The 26,202-nt window shown below is 42.4% G+C and overlaps 1 protein-coding gene across 2 annotated transcripts in view; it reads right to left on the bottom strand.

Annotated features, from left to right (window-relative positions):
• Positions 1–17,526, bottom strand: part of LOC129860538 (complement C1q-like protein 4) — a 30,846-nt gene extending 13,320 nt beyond the window's left edge. The window contains exons 1-2 of one of the 2 annotated variants that reach the window (XM_055931018.1): positions 17,326–17,526; positions 15,176–15,841 (exon numbers count right to left, since the gene is read on the bottom strand). In XM_055931018.1, the coding sequence (XP_055786993.1) occupies positions 15,176–15,727 (552 nt within the window). In that variant the 5' untranslated portion in view covers positions 15,728–15,841; positions 17,326–17,526. Of the gene's footprint in view, positions 1–15,175; positions 16,784–17,325 lie in introns of both variants that reach the window. The other variant, XM_055931017.1, reaches the window with a different exon arrangement.
• Positions 17,527–26,202: the final 8,676 nt, after the last annotated feature.

Below are 26,202 nucleotides of genomic sequence, written 5' to 3'. Positions count from 1 at the left end.
ATATAATATAATTAGCCTTCAGAGTACTATAACGAAGGAAGCTCTGGCTATGTACGGTGTATGGTAGAGCTGCTGAAATATAATATAATTAGCCTTCAGAGTACTATAACGAAGGAAGCTCTGCCTATGTACGGTGTATGGTAGAGCTACTGAAATATAATATAATTAGCCTTCAGAGTACTATAGCGAAGGAAGCTCTGCCTATGTACGGTGCCTGACTCTTTGAAGAAGTGATGTTTGAGACTGTTTGTGTTTGAGCCTTCAAGGCAACCAATAAAAGAGTTCATGATTATGTAATATAAATCTCTCAAAATAGAGATCTTTTGATCCTTCACGCCAGAGTAATTAGTGATCAGGTATGTACACAGTAAAGGCCTGTTCACCCCGCTACCATCTAAAAGGCGGAGACAGTAAAGGTGCATCAAAGCTAAGAGCAAGAGACTGATAAACAGCTTTTATTTCCAGGCCATCAGACTGTTAAACAGTCACCACTAGCCGGCCTCTACCCAGCCCAGTACCCTGCCCTGAACCGTAGACACTGCTGCCCTATGTAAATAGTATCATTGAACACTGGTCAGTTTAATAATGTTTACGTATTGTTTTACCCACTTTAAATTTAAGCTAAGTACACAAAACATTAGGAACACCTGTTCTTTCCATGACATAGACTGATGAGGTGAATCCAGGTGAAAGCTATGAACCCTTATTGATATCACTTGTGAAATATACTTGAATCAGTGTAGATGAAGGGGAGGAGACAGGTTAAAGAAGGGTCTGTAAGCCTTGAGGTTGTTCTGAGGGCAAAAGGGGGTGCAACTCAATATGAGGAAAATGTTCTTAATGTTTTGTTAACTCAATGTATATACTGTATTCTACTCATGGCTCATCCTATATAACTACTGCTGTACACATCTTTTATATGTATATACAGTCCATACTGTCTATACACATCATTATATATATAAACTGTATACAGTGCATTCGGAAAGTATTCAGACCCCTTGACTTTTTCCACATTTTGTTACATTACAGCCTTATTCTAAAATGGATTAAATAAAATAAAAACACAAAATACCCCATACTGAAATTTTTGCACACTTGAAATACTTTATTTACATAAGTATTCAGAGCCTTTGGTATGAGTTTGAGATTGACTGAGTTTTTTGGTAATGGGGTTGCTCCCTATGCACCTGCCAATGTTAATCTATTGAATATATTAGCAACCAGACAGGAAACAGTGCTAAAGTTTTTTCCCATTGATAACCTGAATGACAATGAACCTGACTCTCGCCCTGAGGACATGACAAGGGAAAATACATATTTTAAGAGGAAAGGCACGTTTTTACCACCCAAAATAAATCCCTCTCTTGAAACATATTGCCGCCTAGTTGAGAAAGATGTACATAATCTCCTGGCTAAGAATAAATAATACAAGTTATTCCACAATATGTCCAAAGCAGAGAAAGAATATATTATGGAACTCTTATGGAACCGAAAAAGCATTATAAAACCTGCCGACAAAGGAGGTGCAATAGTGATACTAAATGCAGTAGACTATGAAAAGGAAATTCTGAGACAACTTAGTGGTGATGAATTTTACAAAAGACTCCCAAAGGACCCTACTAATCAATTCAAGTCTCTGATCCATTATAAATTGTCAAAAATGTGGAATGAAGGGGAAATTACAAAGACAGAATATGAGTTTATGAAAGTTGACTGCCCAACCACACCTGTCATATACGCTCTACCCAAAATTCACAAGAGCATGACACCACCTATACCAGACAGGCCCATTGTGAGTAGTAACGGATCTCTGACAGAGAATATCTCTACATTTGTAGATCATTTTGTGAAACCCTGGGCGATCTCCCTCCCCACGTATACTAGAGACTCTATTGAATTTATATATATTTTTTAAATCAGTGGACCATACACCTGAAAATTATATTCTGTGTACTTTTGATGTTACCAGTCTATATACTAACATCCCCCATCAGGGCGGCCTAGAGGCCCTCAAGTTCTACCCCTAATGCTCTACCCAGCACCAATTGCATTGTGGACTTGGCTGAACTTGTACTAACCTCCAACTATTTTATCTTCAGAGGAGCCTTTTTCCTCCACACCAAAGGGACAGTGACAGGGAGCACTATGGCTCCTCATTATGCTAACCTATATCTAGGAATGTTTGAGAAACAGGTGATGTTGAATCCAGACCGTAACCCATTTCTCTTCAACATTCTCCTCATTCGGAGATGTTTGGATGACATTTCCGTGATCTATATTAGGCACCCAGGAAGAACTTTTGGAATTCCATGCTTATCTAAACTCTATGAATGAACACCTTCACTTCACCAATAACTATGACCGATCACAAATCAGTCTTCTTGATGTGATGGTTATTAAGGACAAAACCTCCCTCTCTACAGATCTCTATAGGGGAAAGGGGGATACCTAGTCAGTTGTACAACTGAATGCCTTCAACTGAAATGTGTCTTCCGCATTTAACCCAACCCTTCTGAATCAGAGAGGTGCGGGGGGCTGCCTTAATCGACATCCACGTCTTCGGGCACCCGGGGAACAGTGGGTTAACTGCTTTGCTCAGGTGCAGAACGACAGATTTTTACCTTGTCTGCTCGGGGATTCGATCCAGCAACCTTTCGGTTACTGGCCCAACGCTCTAACCACTAGGAAACCTACGTACAGGAATACCCTTCTTAGAGGTGACAGCTTTCATCCACGTCCACTTATTAAAAGTCTCCCTATAAGTAAATTCAGTCGTATCAGAAGAATATGCAGTTCTGATGCTTCTTGTCAGGAACAGACCACGGACCTCACGCAAAGATTTAAGCAAAGGGGGTACAACGACAATTGGGTAAAACATGCCAATGATCGTTTTGAAGGACTAACACAGTTGGAAAGCCTTCAACCAAAAGTCAAAGAAAAAGCAGAACATGTCCCATCATGCATTACCCAATTCTCACCATTGGGGAAGGCATTTAAGGACATTATCAGGAAGCACTGGTACATTATTGATACTGACCCACAATTGAAACACATTTTTAAATATCCCCCACGTATGGTTTTTAAAAGACCCCCAAACGTGTGAGATATTGTGTTTAAATCGGATTAGCCACCAGAGAAAAAGGAAACTTTCTTGGACAAGGTTCCGGAAGGTAATTACAATGTGGCCAATGTTCTCAATGCAGCTTACCCACCCCCGCACAGGAGAACGATTTAAGATCAAGGGCCTGATTACCACCACTGTTATTTACATGTTGAAATGTCCTTGTGGTCTGTCTTACATAGGGAAAACCCATAGAAGCCTTAAGACACGGATCAGTGAGCACCGCAACAAGTGAGACAAAAAATCTGGTTGCTGTTCATTTTGTACAAGCTGGACATCCTATTAGTTCTCTGATATACATTGGAATAGAAATGGTAAAGATGTCACGCAGGGAAGGGGACATTGAGAGGAAACTTCTTCAAAGGGAATCTTTCTGGATCCACAGGCTGAACACACTGTCTCCTCTTGGCCTTAACGAGGAGTTTGACTTGAAACCGTTTTTATAGTTTCAATATGTCCAAATTGTGTTTTTTTTTTTTATCCTAATTTAATATTGTATGTGTCTGTATATTACTGTAAATATTGAGCACGTTCTCTGTGTATGATCATAAACACTGCTCAAAAAAATAAAGGGAACACTTAAACAACACAATGTAACTCCAAGTCAATCACACTTCTGTGAAATCAAACTGTCCACTTAGGAAGCAACACTGATTGACAATAAATTGCACATGCTGTTGTGCAAATGGAATAGACAAAAGGTGGAAATTATAGGCAATTAGCAAGACACCCCCAATAAAGGAGTGATTCTGCAGGTGGTGACCACAGACCACTTCTCAGTTCCTATGCTTCCTGGCTGATGTTTTGGTCACTTTTGAATGCTGGCGGTGCTCTCACTCTAGTGGTAACATGAGACGGAGTCTACAACCCACACAAGTGGCTCAGGTAGTGCAGCTCATCCAGGATGGCACATCAATGCGAGCTGTGGCAAGAAGGTTTGCTGTGTCTGTCAGCGTAGTGTCCAGAGCATGGAGGCGCTACCAGGAGACAGGCCAGTACATCAGGAGACGTGGAGGAGGCCGTAGGAGGGCAACAACCCAGCAGCAGGACCGCTACCTCCGCCTTTGTGCAAGGAGTAGCACTGCCAGAGCCCTGCAAAATGACCTCCAGCAGGCCACAAATGTGCATGTGTCTGCTCAAACGGTCAGAAACAGACTCAATGAGGGTGGTATGAGGGCCCGACGTCCACAGGTGGGGGTTGTGCTTACAGCCCAACACCGTGCAGGACGTTTGGCATTTGCCAGAGAACACCAAAATTGGCAAATTCGCCATTGGCGCCCTGTGCTCTTCACAGATAAAAGCAGGTTCACACTGAGCACATGAGCACATGTGACAGACGTGACAGAGTCTGGAGACGCCGTGGAGAACGTTCTGCTGCCTGCAACATCCTCCAGCATGACCGGTTTGGCGGTGGGTCAGTCATGGTGTGGGGTGGCATTTCTTTGTGGGGCCGCACAGCCCTCCATGTGCTCGCCAGAGGTAGCCTGACTGCCATTGGGTACCGAGATGAGATCCACAGAGCCCTTGTGAGACCATATGCTGACACATGCACATTTGTGGCCTGCTGGAGGTCATTTTGCAGGGCTCTGGCAGTGCTACTCCTTGCACAAAGGCAGAGGTAGCGGTCCTGCTGCTGGGTTGTTGCCCTCCTACGGCCTCCTCCACGTCTCCTGATGTACTGGCCTGTCTCCTGGTAGCGCCTCCATGTGCTGGACACTACGCTGACAGACACAGCAAACCTTCTTGCCACAGCTCGCATTGATGTGCCATCCTGGATGAGCTGCACTACCTGAGCCACTTGTGTGGGTTGTAGACTCCGTCTCATGTTACCACTAGAGTGAGAACACCGCCAGCATTCAAAAGTGACCAAAACATCAGCCAGGAAGCATAGGAACTGAGAAGTGGTCTGTGGTCACCACCTGCAGAATCACTCCTTTATTGGGGGTGTCTTGCTAATTGCCTATAATTTCCACCTTTTGTCTATTCCATTTGCACAACAGCATGTGCAATTTATTGTCAATCGGTGTTGCTTCCTAAGTGGACAGTTTGATTTCACAGAAGTGTGATTGACTTGGAGTTACATTGTGTTGTTTAAGTGTTCCCTTTATTTTTTTGAGCAGTGTATTTTGATACATTGAATGTTAATATTGGGAAACTATGTTATACATTTTTCTTACCTCCTGTTTTAGGAAGTGATGTCACTGAGTACTGCCCCTATATATAGGACCTTCAACCCCCACCTGGGACATTGATACCTGATGAAGACCTAAGGGTCGAAACTTTGTCGTAAATAAATATCATCTGGGAGCATTGTTATGAATTTTATGAATAATGACTAAATTATGTATACATTTAACGTAGAACTATAACTAACAGAATTCTACCCTGTCACTGTATGATTGTATGATATTTATTAGAATCATAAATCTATACATCTGATGTGTGTAGTTTTAGTCAGAATTAGAACAATGACTTTTTGTTCCTTTTTAGTATGTAAGCAGGGTGCAAGTGTGAAACAAATGATAAGAGGAGCTATCGACAGACAAGCTCTACTACTATGTTCCTTTCAGGACATTCTGTCCCCACCCAGGGAGGGGAGAGACCTTGGGCTTGTAGTAGATTGTATAACAGGTGGCAGACAATGTATGAGAATGAGAAGACTTGTGAACTATATTGTTATTGTCTTAGAGGAGGAGGGACAGTTATGATGAAATGAGAGGTATATAAACCAATGTACATGAAAGGATGGTTAGAGCTCTCGTAAATAAACATTCTGACTATTGTAGACTGGCATCTGTCTGTTTTCATTTCTATCAGTATCCTACAAATCCTGATATAGCAGACTGAGTAGTTTAATTGAATTGGTTAATGAACATGAGAACATAATTCTCTTGACAAGCATGAGCAGCAGTGGGCGGCGTTTTCCTTTCTGTTTTCCACAAATTAAAATGATTGGACAGGATATGGAAAAGCACACACCTGTCTACATAAGGTCACACAGTTGACAATGCATGTCAGAGCAAAAACCAAGCCATGAGGTTGAAGGAATTGTCCGTAGAGCTCCGAGACAGGATTGTGTCGAGGCACAGATCGGGGGAAGGGTACCAAAACATTTCTGCAGCATTGAAGGTCTCCAAGAACACAGTGGCCTGTATCATTCTTGAATGGAAGAAGTTTGGAACCACAAAGACTCTTCAGAGACCCTTCTTCGAGGGAGAAGGGCCTTGGTCAGGGAGGTGACCAAGAACCCAATGGTCACTCTGACAGACCTTCACTGTGGAGATGGGAGAACCTTCCAGAAGGACAACCATCTCTGCAGCACTCCATCAATCAGGCCTTTATGGTAGAGTGGCCAGACGGAAGAAACTTCTAGGTAAAAGGCACGTGAAAGCCCGCTTGGAGTTTGCCAAAAGAGTCTCTGGTCTGATGAAACCAAGATTGAACTCTTTGGCCTGAATTCCATGCGTCACGTCTGGAGGAAACCTGACCCGTACCCATACGGTTAAGCACGGTGGTGGCAACATCATGCTGTGTGGATGTTTTTCAGCAGCAAGGACTGGGAGACTAGTAAGGATCGAGGGAAAAATGAACGGAGCAAAGTACAGAGAGATCCTTGATGAAAACCTGCTCCAGAGTGCTCAGGACCTCAGACTGGGGCAAAGGTTCACCTTCCAACAGGACAACGATCCTAAGCACAGAGCCAGACAACATAGGAGTGGCTTCGGAACAAGTCTCTGAATGTCCTTGAGTGGCCCAGCAAGAGCCAGTACTTGAACACTATCGAACATCTCTGGAGAGACCTGAAAATAGCTGTGTAGCAACGCTCCCCATCCAACCTGACAGAGCTTGAGAGAATCTGCAGAGATGAATGGGAGAAACTCACAAAATACAGGTGTGCCAAGCTTGTAGCGTCATACCCAAGAAGACTCAAGGCTGTAATTACTGACAATGGTGCTTCAACAAAGTAAAGGGTCTGAATACTAATGTTGAGTTGAGTTTATTTTTACAGGGACAGTGCACATTAATCAACGTTTCAGTTAAAATGTCGGTTTTAGCCAGCTGGCTAATTTTCAACCGCAGTTCCTGGGCAGGTTATTAAAAATTAATAATTACAATACAGACAATCATTGGGCAGTGAGTGTCACGCCCTGACCTTCGTTATCTATGTTTTCTTTATTATTTTGGTTACGTCAGGGTGTGACTAGGGTGGGTATGCTAGTTTTGTCTTGTCTAGGGCTTTTGTATATCTAGGGGTTTTGTAGGTCTAGGTATACATACAGTGAGGAGAACAAGTATTTGATACACTGCCGATTTTGCAGGTTTTCCTACTTACAAAGCATGTAGAGGTCTGTAATTTTTTATCATAGGTACACTTCAACTGTGAGAGACGGAATCTAAAAATAAAAAAAATCCAGAAAATCACATTGTATGATTTGTTTATTTTTTTTATTTTATTTTTTTTTCTCCCCTTTTCTCCCCAATTTTTGTCGTATCCAATCGCTACTAATTACTATCTTGTCTCATCGCTACAACTCCCATACGGGCTCGGGAGAGACGAAGGTCGAAAGCCACGCGTCCTCCGAAGCACAACCCAACCAAGCCGCACTGCTTCTTAACACAGCGCGCCTCCAACCCGGAAGCCAGCCGCACCAATGTGTCGGAGGAAACACCGTGCACCTGGCCCCCTTGGTTAGCACGCACTGCGCCCGGCCCGCCACAGGAGTCGCTGGAGCGAGATGAGACAAGGATATCCCTACCGGCCAAACCCTCCCTAACCCGGACGACGCTAGCCCAATTGTGCGTCGCCCCCCGTCGTGGCCGGCTGCGACAGAGCCTGGTGTGAACCAGAGACACCAGAGACTCTGGTGGCGCAGCTAGCACTGCGATGCAGTGCCCTAGACCACTGCGCCACCCGGGAGGCCACATTGTTTGATTTTTAAGTAATTCATTTGCATTTTATTGAAGAATGTACGCATACCACGCTGCGCCTTGGTCTCCTCCTTTTGACGGACGTGACAGTGAGCACACGCAGAGCAACATAGGACAAGCAAGACATAGCATACAGACAGAGCAACATAGAACATGGAAATGTGATATTTCATTATTTAATTTTTTATACATTTGCAAACAATTAGGAAAACCTGTTTTTGCTTTGTCGTTATGGGGTTTTGTGTGTGGATTGTTGAGGGGAAAAAAGCAATTTATCAATTTTAAAATAAGGCTGTAACATAGCAAAATGTGGAATATGTCAACGGGTCTGAATACTTTCCGAATGCACTGTATGTACAGTACCAGTCAAAAGTTTGACTCATTCAAAAGTTTGACTCATTCAAGGGTTTTTCTTTATTTTTACTAATTTTTACATTGTAGAATAATAGTGAAGACATCAAAACAACACATATGGAATCATGTTGTAACCAAAAAAGTGTTTAACAAATCAAAATATATTTTCTATTTTAGATTCTTCCAAGAAAATCACCCTTTACCTTGATGACAGCTTTGCACACACTTGGCATTCTCTCAACCAGCTTCGTGAGGTAGTCACCTGGAATGTATTTAAATTAACAGGTGTGCTTTGTTGAAAGTTAATTTGTGGAATTTCTTTCCTTCTTTCTTTCTAATGTGTTTGAACCAATCAGTTGTGTTGTGACAACAGAAGATAGCCCTATTTGGTAAAAGACCAAGTCCATATCATGGCAAGAACAGCTCAAATAAGCAAAAAGAAATGACAATCCATCATTATTTTAAGACATGAAGGTCAGTCAATCCGGAAAATTTCAAGAACTTTGAAAGTTTCATCAAATGCAGTCACAAAAACCATCAAGCGCTATGATGAAACTGGCTCTCATGAGGACCGGCACAGGAAAGGAAGACCCAGAGTTACCTCTGCTGCAGAAGATAAGTTCATTAGAGTTAACTGCACCTCAGATTGCAGCCAAAATAAATGTTTCACAGAGTTCAAGTAACAGACACATCTCAACATCAACTGTTCAGAGGAGACTGTGTGAATCAGGCCTTCATGGTCGAATTGCTGCAAAGAAACCACTACTAAAGGACACCAATAATAAGAAGAGACTTGCTTGGGCCAAGAAACACGAGCAATGGATATTAGACCAGTGGAAATCTGTCCTTTGGTCTGACAAATCCAAATGTCCGATTTTTGGTTCCAACCGCCGTGTCTTTCTGAGACGCAGAGCAGGTGAACGGATGTGTGGTTCCCACCGTGAAGCATGGAGGAGGTGTGATGGTGTGGGGGTGCTTTGCTGATGACACTGTCAGTGATTTATTTAGAATTCAAGGCACACTTTTAACCAGCATGGCTACCACAGCATTCTGCAGCGATACGCCATCCCATCTGGTTTGCGTTTAGTGGGACTATCATTTGTTTTTCAACAGGACACTAACCCAACACACCTACAGGCTAGGTAAGGGCTATTTGACCAAGAAGGAGAGTGGGAGTGCTGCATCAGATGACCTGGCCTGCACAATCACCCGACCTCTACCCAATTGAGGTGGTTTGGGATGACTTTGACCGCAGAGTGAAGGAAAAGCAGCCAACAAGGAAAAGTATTCCAGGTGACTCCCTCAAAAGAAAGGAAAACCCTTGAATGATTAGGTGTGTCCAAACTTTTGAATGAAACTGTACTGTATAAATTTACAAAAATATATATGAGGGATTGGAAATGATTCAGACATTACATTGATGGAAGCTACAATCTATCTGCAATATAAAAGCTGATTTACCCCCTAAAAAAATTATAATAATACAAATATACATCTCAAGGAGGATCAATGGCAAACTGTCTGAAAACTTATGTAAATAAGGTATTTCTGTTTTAAAAATGTTGTACATTTGGAAAAATGTCTCAACTTGTTTTCGCTTCGTCATTATGGGGTATTGTGTAGGTTGATGAGGAAAACAATTAATTTAATTTGTTTTAGAATAAGGCTGTAACATAACATAATGTGGAAAAAGGAAAAGGGTCTGAATACTTTCTGAATGCACATTTATCTGCAAATCTGTGTACGCAGCCAATAAACTTTGATTTGATTTTAATTACATATACAGACCTTGTAGTCTAGACTGTTATTGTATAAGACTGTTTATGTAAAACGCCAAAAACAAACTGTGAGAAGAAGAGAAACCTTGACATATGTTATCAAAATGTACAATTTAGCCCAAAGTATAATATCTTGTAAATTAAATTTTTTGCATATCACAGTAATGCCACTAACATAGTAAACTGTATTTATAAGAAGGTAGCCCATTAGATGTTGTTAGCACTCACCCTCATTCATGTAAAATGCCAACAAAACTCTAGAAAACAATGCAATGCTAAAGTAGCTTGTTTCCCTGTAAAACTCAACCAAGAGTCCTCTTGGGGCAACAAAAACCTTTTCAATAAATCTTCTATTTCTACTGCTTTCTCCTCACCCCTCTCTCGCTCTCTGCCTGCCTGTCTTGTCTTGCCATGTGCAGCAGAGAGAGAGAGAGAGTCCCCTCTCTTAAGAGCTACTTTTCTATTGGCTTCGCTCTAATAGGTCAGTATATCACAGCCAATGAATCCTGTCAGTTTTATTACCACTGGACCAAGGCACTACAGATAAAAACAAGGCTTTGTATACCCTCACATCTCCCTGCTGGTCTCACAGAATAGCTGTGCTTGATCAGTTAGTTACCCTAGCCCCCCCGGCCCTCCTTCACCACCACTCTCCTCCTCTCATCCCTCTGGTCCTTCTGTTTTGTGTTTCTCCTTTTGTCTACCCTTGCCTGACTCTTTCAACACACACGTTCACACATCCCAGGTTGTATATGAAATGACAGTGCAGCTGCCTCCCTCACTCCTTTCCAGGACCGTTTACCACAGACTCTGTGTTGAAAGGGCCAGGCCCAGCCAGACACAGGAAGAGAGACAGCCCCAGGCTCTAGGCTGGCCCCAGGGGCCCCCTTGCTCCTCGCAGCCCCAGGATCAGCTCAGTGTGGCGGCCTCACATGGAAGAGCTCACTCCCCCTCTCCTGGCCATCTCCATCTCCCTGTTTCTCTCTCTCTCTCTCTCTCTCTCTCTCTCTCTCTCTCTCTGTCACTCACTCTGTCACTCTCTCACTCCCACTCTCTCTCTGCTCTGACTCTCTCTTTCTTGCTCCCACTCAACCCCCACCTCCACATTAATCTCCTTCATAATCCTACCATGCCTCCCTCACAACTGTTTGTCTCTCTGTCATTTCACCATTACCTGCAAAAATAGCAGACCTACGTAAATAATAATTTCACATATTGGAGCAATATTTATACCATAAAAGCCCCTGCACCCAAATACTATGCTTTATACATGCATAATAAATTATGTTAAAAAATCTTACAAAATAATAGACTCATACTGTTGAATGCTCCTTCTTTGAATAATTGGGGAAATCAAAAGTGGCCACATGCCAGCGTTTTTAACTTGAGCTTCCCTCCGACTATATGCCTGAGGGAAAAAAGCACCCCTTCACAGTTTGCCCAAAATAATGAGGAGGATGACATATGCTGGGTGTCAATGGGAAGTCACAGCAACACAGCATCACTGTCATCAGCAACATGAGATGCTAATGTAATATTGGCTTGTCACTACGGACGTCTAGCAGAATGACAAGCTAACCTTTCCAGATGACAATCAATCGTTGTTGTTGTTTTTTTAAATGATCTACGAGAAAACACATTGCTAAGAGCAAATATATATAGCCTATATTACTTTTGTCTATATCATTACCTTGGTCAAAATGGTTATGTTATGGTAACACAAGATAATACCACTCCAGAGGAGTAAATTAATCAATGAATTAATCTGATGGGTTTTTAAACTGTTAACCACCACATTTAGAACCACTACTAACAGCCACATACAGTCGCTGACTCTATAACATGTCTAAGATCTAATAAAGTTATGCCACACACACACACACACACACACACACACACACACACACACACACACACACACACACACACACACACACACACACACACACACACACACACACACACACACACACACACACACACACACACACACACACACACACACACACACACACTTAATCAATCTGCCTTAAAGTGGACACTGGGCAGACACACAGGGCTTAGCTGCACCTCTAGCTGGCTGGCTGGCTATAGACATGCTTCATGTCCTGTGTGGACTCCGTGACCTGCGTCTCATTTAGAAACAACTACCATACGGACGCTGACCAGAGCATGGAAAATAACTGAGGCATTGATTGATGTCTGGAAACAGAATATAACTATGTAAATGGTGAGTAAGAAGTAGTTCTAATGTAGCACCACAAATGAGAGAAGCATGGTGGGGGTGTGGGCGTTCACATAGATTTTCAGGATGGAACACATTTTCTCCAAGTTTATATTTTTACTTGATTCATTTCATTATTAGTCAGACCAACTCAATGCCTTTGTGGCTATGAAGAAGTAATTTCCACGACTTTGATATTTTGTGTTTATAACCCTTTAAAGCCACAGCTATAGACAGACACTGTGGGGCGTGTCCCAAATGTCACTTTATTCCCTATAGGACACTACTTGAGCCCTATAGGACACTACTTGAGCCCTATAGGACACTACTTGAGCCCTATAGGACACTACTTGAGCCCTATAGGACACTACTTGAGCCCTATAGGACACTACTTGAGCCCTATAGGACACTACTTGAGCACTATAGGCTGCAGTCAAAAGTGCATTATAGAGATAATAGGTTGCCATTTGGGGGACACAACTTTCTCACAAAGTTGCAATACTGCTGCACCTGCGGCAACAGAAGAAGAGGTCCTTTGACTCTAAAGTCAGGAGGAATACAGCATGTTGGACACAGCGGCCATTTTGTAGATACTGTACCATCACTGATAGGGATATAGCCTCAGGCATAGAGCTCTTCTGCCTCAGGTGTTCAGAATGTAATGCACCGTTTGGAGGGTACGAAGAGTTAACATCAGGTAAATGAAAGATAAGACTTGGACACGAGACAGCATACGGAATTCAACAGGACATTACTTTACTCTTGGTCAGGCAACCACCATCTCAATCAGTTTACGTTACAAAGAGGAATATATAGACACAGGTCAGGCATTACTAATCAATGATCATCAACTCTAATTTTAACTCTTACAAGAATAAGACCATGCAGCAAAACAGTAGTGATTCATTTACACTAAACACTACTATCTACATACATCTAATCTCTTGCGTGGACAGATGCACGTACCATAACTGGTATCATAGCATCTGTCAACAAACTGTGGGAAGCAACGACTAACAAGGAAGATTGTCCTGGTGCGTTGGTTTTTCGTCACTGACCATTTGGACAAATCATGATTTCGCAGGTACTTGCATCTTTCCAATCTCAGAAGAGGAGGGGACATTTGGCCCATAGACTTGCCAGCAACTTGCGGAGAGAGAGAAGGGTGGGGCAAGCGCCTTGCTTTCGCCCCTCTTTCTGGTAACTTTTATAACACATCTCCCCACAGGACTTGAGCATCAGACGCAACTAGGCAATATTTTAGTTCTGTGTTTCCGAGATTAAGTAAGCAAAATACATATCCCGACAAACTGTTTTGGAAATTGACTAGGCTGCAGTCGAGGTAATTCGATATTTTGAGTGGAACATAAACACTGATATTGTGCTGGAGATAATGAATAAGAGGGTAAAAAGTGGTGAAGTGTCCCTTTAAACCGATTTCTATTATGAGATCTGATCTCTATATAAACTGTTAAAATAAATGGGGCCACCTGATGGTTGTGAGATGGACGTGGGTCTCTGTGACGTTAAATAATTGAATTGAGTGAAACTATAATTTATGGACAATCAATGGACAATGACGAGAGGAGGGAGAGGGGGGTAGGAGTGGAGGAGAGGGGTAGAGAGAGGAGGGTGTAGAGGGTGGTAGAGGCAGGAGAGGGGCATACGGGGGTAGAGCGGAGGCAGAAGTGGGGGGTGGGGGTGGTGTTTCAGGGGATCTAATCTAGGAGTTATGAATGATTTAACAGGGTGATGAGATGACTAGAATGACAATATATCTGATATCGCTAACTGGTAGCCAAATACATTCACTCAGGCTTTGGACATATTTAAAGGACTGAATGCCACATTTCTAAAATAAAGAGTGTGGTGACTGTCTGATTAATTAAGATGAAAACATAGCAGTGTTAAAGTCCTCAAATTAAATCCCTGTGATTTATCCCACACCTCTTATTTTTCTCTCCAATTTTTTGTTCCTCAATCCACCATCAGGCCCTCTATCTTTAATTAGTACCAGGGGAACGAGAGAACAGGGAACGAGGGATGAGTGGATGAGTGGCCTGTCAGTTTCACTTTCATTATTTATTTATCTATCTGACGTGTAAGCTGACTAGTCCACGTTGTGACAGTCTGTATCCCAAATGGCACCCTATTCCCTTTATGGTGCACTACTTTTGATCAGTGCAGGGCCCAAAGGGCTCTGGTCAAAAGTAATGCACTATGTAGGGAATAGGGTGCCATTTGGTACACACACTGAGGACAGACATTTCTCCAGTGCTCCTTAGCATTTACATTTAGGAGATATTTAAGTCCTGGAGTATAATACCAAATGGCACCCTATTTCTATGGGCCCTTTATATAGTGCACTATATAGAGAATAGGGTGTCATTTGGGACAGAATTCTGGTCTATGATATCGACTAATTTTACTTTCCTTTGGCGAAGACCGACGGCAGCACACTGCCACTTGTCATTTGGCTACGGCTTATGGGAATACAAATATTAGTAGCTGTGATTTGAAAGTGTAAATGGTGATTTTAAAGCACGACTTCTCTTTAATGAGGGAAAATATTTTCTTAGCTATATTTTGCTGCCGTATTGCTGCGGCCTATAGGTACATGGGAATGTGATGTGAATTGAAAGTGACCGATTTTGTATAGCAAAGGTGAAAGTGAGTCAATTAGTGACTCTGAGGTAATGGTCAGTGGAGATGTGTTGTTCAGACAAACACACATGCACGCACACGCACACTCTCTATCTCTCCTACCTGTCCGTTCTTCTTCAGGTCGGCCCACATGCTGGTCCCGTCTCCACCTCTCATCAGAACATGGTAGGTGAAGTAGTAAATACCTGGTAGAGGACAGGTGAACTTCCCAGTACTAGGCTCATAGTAGTTCCCTACATTGGTCACCACATCATCAAACTTCAACACCTCGCTGCCCTCATGCTGTTTCCTTAGCCCTGCATAGAAGGCAATCTTAGGGCTGTAGAAGGAGGGGACGTAACCATTAGGTCCAGGGCCGGGAGGCCCCTGTGGGCCTGGCTTGCCTGGTTCCCCAGGGGGCCCTGGGTTGCCCGGAGGACCAGAGATGCCAGGGACCCCGCGGTACCCCGTTTTCTTCCGCCCAGGGTAGTCCGGTTGGGGAGACACGGCTGTCAGCTCCTGACCTGGTTGGGCAGTACTATATGGATCACAGACCATTCTGCAGCTCCCCAGCATCTCATAATGGGTCCCCCCTCCGCCACTTCCTGGGTTAGCTCCTCCACCTTTGGCGGTGTGGACCAATAGAGGGATGGCGATCAGGAGGAGTAGGACCATGGCCACACCCACGGCGGCTCCGATGACACACTTCCAGCGGCTGAGCCGAGAGGCGGCCAGGGTCAGAAAATCCTCCTCCCCTTTAGACGGAATGGTGCCGGGTGCCAGGTTGGACTACAGAGAGACAGAATATGAAAGAGTGGAAGGAGGGATGGGTGAATGAAAGACTAGAAGGAGTGTATAGAGAGGTTTGGCTGCTGTATGAATGTGGTGCGCTCAGACTAGGACCACAGGCAGCCAATAGAGAGGGTCCGTTGAGACACCATGAGTAGAATGTGGGCGAGAAAAGGAAGATGGCGGACGGAGAGATCAGTGACGAAGGGAAGAGAGGAACAACAGGGGACAGGGGGATGACGAAGGGAAAGGGCCGTTGAAGGAGCAGGATTTAACTCTTTTAAAATCAGTGTTCAGACAACACTGTGTTGTAGTTCATCTGGACAAAGATCTGGCTTGGATTGTGTTGGATAGGTTACAGAAAACATCATTTATTTCATTAAGCCTCTTTCACCCGTTTTTCCCCCAGTTCTTGTCTTCCTGAGTTCTTCTAGTCTCTGCTTTGATCAAATTCCTTCTCTTTTCTGTGCATCAAACATCAACTAAACCCAGCCCAAGAGACGGTACAATAGTTAAACTTATGGCATCAGAACTTATCCAGAGCTCACTGATTCTACATCAGGTGCCAAATTCAGCTAATTATGTGCTAATTATGTTGGCAATTGTTTTTTGTTTAATAAAGAGTCATTCACAGTCTCTTCTTAAATAGAACGCTTCTGCTTTACTTAATGTCCCCCTAAGAAGGACTGCATCTCACCTAATAGAGGTGTCTGCACTATATGTGTCATGGCTGAGAAGGAAAAGATGGGAAGAGAAGGAAAAAATAAAGTTGATGTGTTCAGAGTTCCCTTCCTGTCAGAATAATTTTAGTCCTCTGTGTTTAAAGGATGGTAGTGGTATTATAGGGTGTCCTGGTCTAATTGGAGGGTCCGGGGAGAGAAACCAATAAAATCTTTATTTTGTGATCCAAGGTATATTCCTCTATTCTGGGACGCACAAAGTCTGTGGAAAGATGAAGGGAAAAAAATACATTCATATAGTGTTTATATTTCTATTATTTTATATTATACCATCCAATTAATATAATTATGCAAGCTACAAATCAAACGCTCCTTGAGGTTTGACACTGACCACTCTCATTTAAAACAACTGGTTCTTTCTACATGGATGACACTGATTCATTTTCGGTCCTCTTTTCAGATTTGATAAGATAAATGCACAAATAAGGCAATTATTGAAATCGTTTATGAGATCTTACTAGGTCAAAATCTTACAAAATCTGACAAAATGTAGTTTTATGTTTATCCCAAGAAATCCCTAAATACTTAATTAACAGCATTTTTTAAAGGAATTTAATTCACTTCCAATTATCAAGTAATGATATTTGTTATATACTTATCGAATTATTAGTAGCTTATAGGTAGCCTACAGTATTTGTATTCGTTTTTATCCCTGTTCAAAATATGTCTCACTCTCTCCATGATAAATCTGGGGAACGGACACATAAAATCAAAAAGCATGCACTGCACCGTATTGTTACTCACTCTCTGTCTTCCTACTGTAATGAAACTGGAGTCAAGAAGATTTCTCCACCAGGCGTTTTTGAATCGAGTGTATCCAGGTACGAATCCTCCCGGTGCGATGAGACTCCGCGAACAACTTCGCGTGTCAAATAAATAGCCGAGGGCGCGCGCACTTTTAAGCAGGAGAAGCCCGGGAAGTGAAGAGAAGGAATAAAAAATCACTCCTCACCACCACTTCTACGGTAATTTCCCGTTTCGACTGAGATCAGTACAGTGCGGTTACTTATGAAGTCCAACATAGATCTCAATTAATTAGGGAAATAACCAACCCGAAGTTGCTAGAAATGTTTTTTTGTCGCCCTCGTTAGCTTGTCCAAGTTGCTGTTGAGTGTTGAACACTGAGCATCCTTTTGTTTATAAGAACCGAGTTACTTTGAGGAACTGATTTTGTTCTATCTCCAACAAACCGGGTTAAAAAAGCTCCCACTCCCTCCCTGTGTAGGCAACACCTGTAAGATCTCTCTCTCTCTCTCGTTCTCTCTCTCTCTCTTTCTCTCTCCCACTCTCGCTCTCTCTCTATCCTTATGTTTTTGATTGCAAGCATTTTATTACAAAATATAGCCCTTGGGCTATTATAGGGGAAAATAATGAAATGTCTTTTATATGGAAGCCCATTCCCACCTCCAATTATAATTTTTTATGTCAATACTATATAAAAATGTCGAGATACTATCTAAAAATGTCAAGATACTAAGTTCAAAGTTTGAGATACTTTTGTATATATAGTGTATGTGGACACCCCTTCAAATTAGTGGATTTGGCTATTTCAGCCACACTCCCTTGCTGATAGGTGTATAAAATCGAGCACACAGCCATGCAATCTCCATAGACAAACTGTGGCAGTAGAATGGCCCGTACTGAAGAGCTCAGTGACTTTCAACATGGCACCGCTATAGGATGCCACCTTTCCAAATCAGTTCGTCAAATTTTTGTCCTGCTAGAGCTACCTACCTGCCCGAATGCATAATGCCAACTGTAAAGTTTGGTGGAGGGGGAATAATGGTCTGGGGCTGTTTTTCATGGTTCAGTCAAGGCCCCTTAGTTCTAGTGAAGGGAAATCTTAATGCTACAATATACAATGACATTCTAGACGATTCTGTGCTTCCAACTTTGTAGCAACAGTTTGGGGAAGGCCCTTTCCTGTTTCAGCATGACAATAACCCTGTGCACAAATTGAGGTCCATACAGAAATGGTTTGTCGAGATCAATGTGGAAGAACTTGACTGGCCTGCATAGACCGCTGACCTCAACCTCATCAAACACCTTTGGGATGAATTGGAACGCCGACTGCGAGCCAGGCCTAATCGCCCAACATCAGTGCCTGACCTCAATGCTTTTGTGGCTGAATGGAAGCAAGTCCCCTCTGCAATGTTCCAACAGTGGACACTACGTTAAAAAAAACTAGAAAACAACTGCAATGGACAATAGAACTAACCCTGCATAAATCAAGCTCAGCTCTGTTAGTTACTTTATCCATTCACAGTTGTTGTCTATTTATTTATTTTTTTACAATATGACCTGATTAGAAAAATCTGGTCCCATCATAGCCCATATAAAACCGTTTTACAGCTGCTTTATTACCATGTCACACCCTACAGCTAGGGTTCTGAGTTTTACCTGGTTATGTTAACCTACCAGATTAGGGAAAACTCTGGGCCCCGGGAAAACCCTCCTGTGGTACCGCCTCTGAAATCACCACAAAATGTTACAAATTAAGTTAAATTTGTACTTACGTTACTCAACATTTTTACTAACTATCTTGAAATGTTGAGATAGTATCGACATAAAAAAAAATGGTGGCAGAGATGGGCTTCCATAGTTTTTAACCATTTTTCTTTTCAAATAGGACACAAAATAAATACCTATAATTTGCCTACTTGTTAATGCTTCTCTACAACTACATCACATGTCCTTAACCCACCTGTTGTTACCTGTTGGTAAGACTTCTGTGGCAAAACCATTAAATGGTAGGCACAATCCTGCAAGAAAGAGAGGTAGAAGGAGGAAGAAACAAGGCGAGGATGACTAAGTATAATTATTGTTGTACGTATGGGTAAGGAATGGAGAGAAGACACTAAATGTTCCCTAGACTTTTGTCTGAGTGACACACACACACACGCACGCACGCACGCATGCCTAGACTATTGTCTGTCTGTGTGAGTCGCTTTCTGTCGTTATCAGGCCTCATTAGGAAGAGATACTGAGCCACACAGAGAACTGTTCTTCTCTTACACACACACATGCATACACCCATACACACAAACACACACTGTTTTCCAAGATACATGTTTTTGCTCTCCGTTCTTTTTGTTATCAGGTGTTATTATAGTTATATGATAATAAAAGAAATAACTTCAAATAATTGCAATAATAGTAATTTACAGTAACTGCATCTCAATTGCCCAATTCATTCACTAAACAATTGTGGTCAAAACAGTATAGGGATATAGTTGTAAAATAAATGTATGCATAATTATAAAGGTATTCGTATATTTAATGGCTTTAATAACTTGTTTTTAAATGCAGGTTTTACCTCTGTATCCCCCGAGATTTGTGTCTCTCTCCATGACAGGCGTAATCACACCTCTGCATGTTTAAAGTTTATTGACTGAGATGGGAGCTGGTGGGAGGCTCTGGGGAAATACATATTGATGATGACTCTTTTTCATCAATTGCCAATCGTTCTACCTCTATCCCTCTTTCTTTAGATATGACCACTGTCAAGGGAGCGAGGGAGAAGCAGAGAGAAAAAAACAGAAGGTAAAAATTGTGCCTAACAAGCGTTAAGCTTTCTCGCTATTAGCCTACTGAATATGTCAAAGTCTAGAACATATGACAACGTGAGACTAGATTCGGATGGAACGTTAAGAGAAGGAAAAGGGTGGGTGTGAGACTAAGCTAGATTAGGTTCCTAGGGCTCCATGGGGTAACGTTTGAGATCTTAACATGTGCAGCCCAGTCCTATCCAACACAGGTATGTGTTGTGTTAAATGGTGTGTCAGTCTCATTTTGTGGCTTGGGGAGTCTGCCAGTGCCATTAAAACCATTAGAATTCTAGAACATTACAACATAATAGAACACTCCTCAGAGCTCTAGAGGCAGTCTCAGTCACAGACAGGACAACAGATAGATAATCATGGCCAGCAGTGAGAGGCAATATAGTCCGAATTGGATTTTTAGGGGCTGTTAAAATATTACTGAGCTCATTAATATTGAAATTTGCATATGTCTCTGAGCTGTCTGTCTCTCTCTCACTCCCTCCTTCTGTATTTCTCCCTCCCTCCATCTCTCTTCCTCCCTTCCTCCCTCTCTCTCTCTCTCTCTCTCTCTCCCATGCTCTATCTACCCTTACTTGTCCTTGTTAGATTTGTATTTATTGTGAGAAGAGTTCCTTTTATTTGCGTTATTGAGCAGTGTGCATCCATGCTTCTGGTAGCAGAGGTGTGAACAGGACATTCCATTTACTGTAGCTAGGGTCGGAAGACATTTTGAGTTGTTTGTTTAATCGGCCTCATATATCGTGGTGCAACAAGGAGAATCTCTCTCTCTCTCTCTCTCTCTCTCTCTCTCTCTCTCTCTCTCTCTCTCTCTCTCTCTCTCTCTCTCTCTCTCTCTCTCTCTCTCCCTCTAACCAATGATTTAGGCTCAGTCGTTTCTCTCCTCTTTGTCTAAAGAGAAAGAGCAGGAACCTATTTTATGGTCACATAACTCATGGAATATTTCTCGCATTTGTCTGTGTGTGCTTTCTTGACTACACTACCGTATCACGATTTGAATTTAGACATTGTGAGAATTCAAGGCTCGTTTAATATTTAATTGAAGACGATATCAGAACCTCAATTTCAAAGAAGCAGGCCACAGAATGCAATAGTCTTACAACTTGCATTGTAAAGTCAAAATATGCAAACCTGCTTGACGATACAGCACGAGGTAGATTTCAGCGAGAACGTTCCACATATTAGATCAGCATCACTGTGAGTTCCAGTCTGAGGGGGATGTACGGATGGTGTTGGAGAGATGGGTGAAGGGGATGGTGAAGGGTGGAGTGATAACATCAGAAGGATGGTTGTTGGATCCCCTAGAGGCAGGTCACAGCTGGATGTCTGATGGCCACCACTGCTACTCCCTAGGGTCCCACTCCTCAGCAACACAGCTACCCACAGCTCGACCCACACTACCACTAAACACAGATCCAACTATCTAATCCTCATCCACTGCCAGGGGGACAGATAGCAATCAATCTGGGGGTCATTAGGATACAGGGGATACAACGGCTTCTACAGGGTTGTTTGAGGACAGGCCAGAACGACACACACACATGCACGCACACACAAACCAAACGACGGACAGGAGAGAGTTATTACTCAATATAACGATTGTGGGAACGGGGGTGAGAAAGAAACAGAACGTGGGACATCTATACTACAAGTGGTTAGTGACAAAAGAAAGTAAGTCAGGAAGGCATGACCTGACCTCCAAATAAAGATGGAGAGGATGTCTTGCCTAACTTTGATATGGTGTTAGTTAGAAATAGGGTCAATACCTCCCAGTTTGGTATGGCCTCTCAACAATGAGATCAACGGTATGGAAGGAAAGAGAATTCTTAAGGCAGGAAAAGGGAAGGTATACACTTGCCCGCACAGCACGTGTGTGTTTGTGTGTTTGTGTGTGTGTGTGTGTGTGTGTGTGTGTGTGTGTGTGTGTGTACAACATGTTTGTGCTGTGCTGTTCCATTAGACTTTGATTAGGAGGCCTGATGCAGAGTGACAGTGTGCAGATTGAGTTGCACAGCCACTCTCATTCTCCCTATTAATAATACCAGCTACACGCCCTGCTCTCTCTCTCTCTCTCTCTCTCTCTCTCTCTCTCTCTCTCTCTCTCTCTCTCTCTCTCTCTCTCTCTCTCTCTCTCTCTCTCTCTCTCTCTCTCTCTCTCTCTCTCTCTCTCTCTCTCTCTCTCTCTCTCTCTCTCTCTCTCTCTCTCTCTCTCTCTCTCTCTCTCTCTCTCTCTCTCTCCCTTCCTCCCTACACACTGCTGGCCCAGACCACATTTATTAATCACTATTTGTCACCTGTCCAATGCTCCACTCTCGCTCTCACTTTCACTCTCTCTTGGTCTCGGTCTCTCACTCTGTTTTTTTAACTCCTCTTTCTTCAATCGCTCCCTGTCTCCCTCCTGGTCTGTCCAGTTATCCCTTGCTTTCCCCCTCTTCCTCCATTCCAAGCTCTGAGACATGGTCAGGCATACTGAGGGATGTTCTACTCTCTCTCTCTCTCTTTAAGTCCACATACATTTTTGGTAATTTATTTTGAATTTTTAAAGCTTTCCTATTTATACGACATAATTTACTGCCGCATTGTCTTTACAAAAAAAGTATAATGTATAATGAATACTTATATTTCTGAACGCTATATATTTATATACATATATATTATTTACACCAGATACAAACGTATACATATGAACAACAACTTACAGACGCACACAAACAATGACTACGTCTCATCTGCCCAGACCCACATGATCTCACCCTCCATCCCTGGTGCCTGTATGATTGTTTGCCACTTGGCCTTAAATTGTACTAATTCGTTTTTTCCCCCCATTCTATTTCAATATTTAAATAATAAATCATTTAATTTTTCCATTATGTTAATGATGGCGGAGTGATTGATTTCCAGGTTGTTAGTATACGTTTAAAAATATGAGTGATGAGAAGAGAATCGTCCAGCCCATTGGGTGTCTCACTACAACCCCATATGACACTACACCACCATATACCATGTCTTGAAATATGCAGACAGACGGAATAAAAGTAAGTTTACGTCGTAAAACTTATGACAGACAACTTTCTAACTCTGCCCATAACTTTTAGACTTTATAGCATTCACAGAATGCATGGATTATTGAGTCATTCTTAGTTTTACACTTAATAAGACATGACTCTGCCATTGTGCTGTAGAATTTGTGAATTTTGTCTCTTGTATAATAAATTCTATACATTAGTTTATACTGGATTAAGCATACATTTTCCTTAACTGTAATTTTGTTAGTGTCACGTTCTGACCATAGTTCTTGTGTGTTTTACTTGTTTTAGTGTTGGTCAGGACGTGAGCTGGGTGGGCATTCTATGTTGTGTGTCTAGTTTGTCTATTTCTATGTATGCCTGATATGGTTCTCAATCAGAGGCAGGTGTTTGTCATTGTCTCTGATTGGGAACCATATTTAGGTGGCTTGTTTTGTGTTGGGGTTTGTGGGTGGTTGTTTCCTGTCTTTGTGTTCTGCACAAGATAGGACTGTCTCGGTTTTCACGGTTGTTATTTTGTATTTTGTATAGTGTTCAAGTTATCGTCTCTTTGTTATTAAACATGTTGAACACTAGCCGCGCTGCGTTTTGGTCCTCTCCTTCATCCCAGGAAGAAAACCGTTACAGTTAGTTATGCTTCAACATTCCTTCAATCTTGTGCCAACATCAGTTATTTTGAAGTCTTGGTTCCAATAGTTTATATTTCTTTCTTAGAGATTGTCAGTTGGATATGCTCTCTGCAAGGTTTTGTATATCTTACCTATCATATGAACATTTTCTGGCTCAAATAAGATACCCTCAAGGAGGACCGACTTTAGAAATCAGTGGAACGGCCGGTGGAATTAGAGTATGATAGCTAAGGAGATGGAGAAGATTCTGGCGTTTGATTGCAAATGTGCAGAGGGAGTTGAAAAGAGAACACACAGAAGGCTGTTTATAAAACACCTGTCTCTGGATTACTTCTTCAAACTAAGGGCAACCATGGCAGGGAGAAGCGTCCATCCATGTATACAACAATTCAAAATGTATTTTTGATACTGTCGCAAAGCTAACTAAAAAGCAGCATTCCCCAAGTGAGGATGTCTTTCACTTCAGCAGTAATAAATTCATGAACTTCTTTGAGGAAAAGATCATGATCACTAGAAAGCAAATTACGGACTCCTCTTTAAATCTGCGTATTCCTCCAAAGCTCAGCTGTCCTGAGTCTGCACAACTCTGCCAGGACCTAGGATCAAGAGAGGCACTTAAGTGTTTTAGTACTATATCTCTTGACACAATGATGAAAATAATCATGGACTCTAAACCTTCAAGCTGCATACTGGACCCTACTAAACTACTGAAAGAGCTGCTTCCTGCGCTCGGCCCTCCTATGTTGAACATAATAAACGGCTCTCTATCCACCGGATGTGTACCAAACTCACTAAAAGTGGCAGTAATAAAGCCTCTCTTGAAAAAGCCAAACCTTGACCCAGAAAATATAAAAAACTATCAGCCTATATCGAATCTTCCATTCCTCTCAAAAAAAATTGAAAAAGCTGTTGCGCAGCAACTCACTACCTTCCTGAAAACAAACAATGTATACGAAATGCTTCAGTCTGGTTTTAGACCCCATCATAGCACTGAGACTGCACTTGTGAAGGTGGTAAATGACCTTTTAATTGCGTCAGACCGAGGCTCTGCATTGGTCCTCGTGCTACTAGACCTTAGTGCTGCCTTTGATATCATCGATCACCACATTCTTTTGGAGAGATTGGAAACCCAAATTGGTCTACACGGACAAGTTCTGGCCTGGTTTAGATCTTACCTGTTGGAAAGATATCAGTTTGTCTCTGTGAATAGTTTGTCCTCTGACAAATCAACTGTACATTTCGGTGTTCCTCAAGGTTCCGTTTTAGGACCACTATTGTTTTTACTATATATTTTACCTCTTGGGGATGTCATTTGAAAACATAATGTTAACTTTCACTGCTATGCGGATGACACACAGCTGTACATTTCAATGAAACATGGTGAATCCCCAAAATTGCCCTCGCTAGAAGCCTGTGTTTCAGACATAAGGAAGTGGATGGCTGAAAACTTTCTACTTTTAAACTCGGACAAAACAGAGATGCTTGTTCTAGGTCCCAAGAAACAAAGAGATCTTCTGTTGAATCTGACAATGAATCTTGATGGTTGTAAAGTCGTCTCAAATAAAACTGTGAAGGACCTCGGCGTTACTCTGGACCCTGATCTCTCTTTTGACGAACATTTCAAGACTGTTTCAAGGACAGCTTTTTTCCATCTACGTAACATTGCAAAAATCAGACATTTTCTGTCCATAAATGATGCAGAAAAATGAATCCATGCTTTTGTTACTTCTAGGTTAGACTACTGCAATGCTCTACTTTCCGGCTACATGGATAAAGCACTAAAAAAACTTCAGTTAGTGCTAAATACGGCTGCTAGAATCCTGACTAGAACCAAAAAATGTGACCATATTACTCCAGTGCTAGCTTCCCTATACTGGCTTCCTGTTAAGGCAAGGGCTGATTTCAAGGTTTTACTTTTAACCTACAAAGCGTTACATGGGCTTGCTCCTACCTATCTTTCCGAGTTGGTCCTGCCGTACATACCTACACGTATGCTACGGTCACAAGACGCAGGCCTCCTAATTGTCCCTAGAATTTCTAAGCAAACAGCTGGAGGCAGGGCTTTCTCATATAGATCTCCCTTTTTATGGAATGGTCTGCCTACCCATGTGAGAGACGCAGACTCGGTCTCAACCTTTAAGTCTTTATTGAAGACTCATCTCTTCAGTAGGTCATATGATTGAGTGTAGTCAAGCCCAGGAGTGTGAATGTGAACGGAAAGGCTCTGGAGCAACAAACCGCCCTTGCTGTCTCTGCCTGGCCGGTTCCCCACTCTCCACTGGGATTCTCTGCCTCTAACCCTATTACAGGGGCTGAGTCACTGGCTTACTGGTGCTCTTTCATGCCGTCCCTAGGAGGGGTGCGTCACTTGAGTGGGTTGAGTCACTGACGTGATCTTCCTGTCTG

Source organism: Salvelinus fontinalis, chromosome 8 (assembly GCF_029448725.1).
Source record: "Salvelinus fontinalis isolate EN_2023a chromosome 8, ASM2944872v1, whole genome shotgun sequence".
Classification (NCBI taxonomy): Eukaryota; Metazoa; Chordata; class Actinopteri; order Salmoniformes; family Salmonidae; genus Salvelinus; species Salvelinus fontinalis.
Note: the sequence above shows the minus strand (reverse complement) of the source record. Positions and strands in the feature narration are given on the sequence as shown.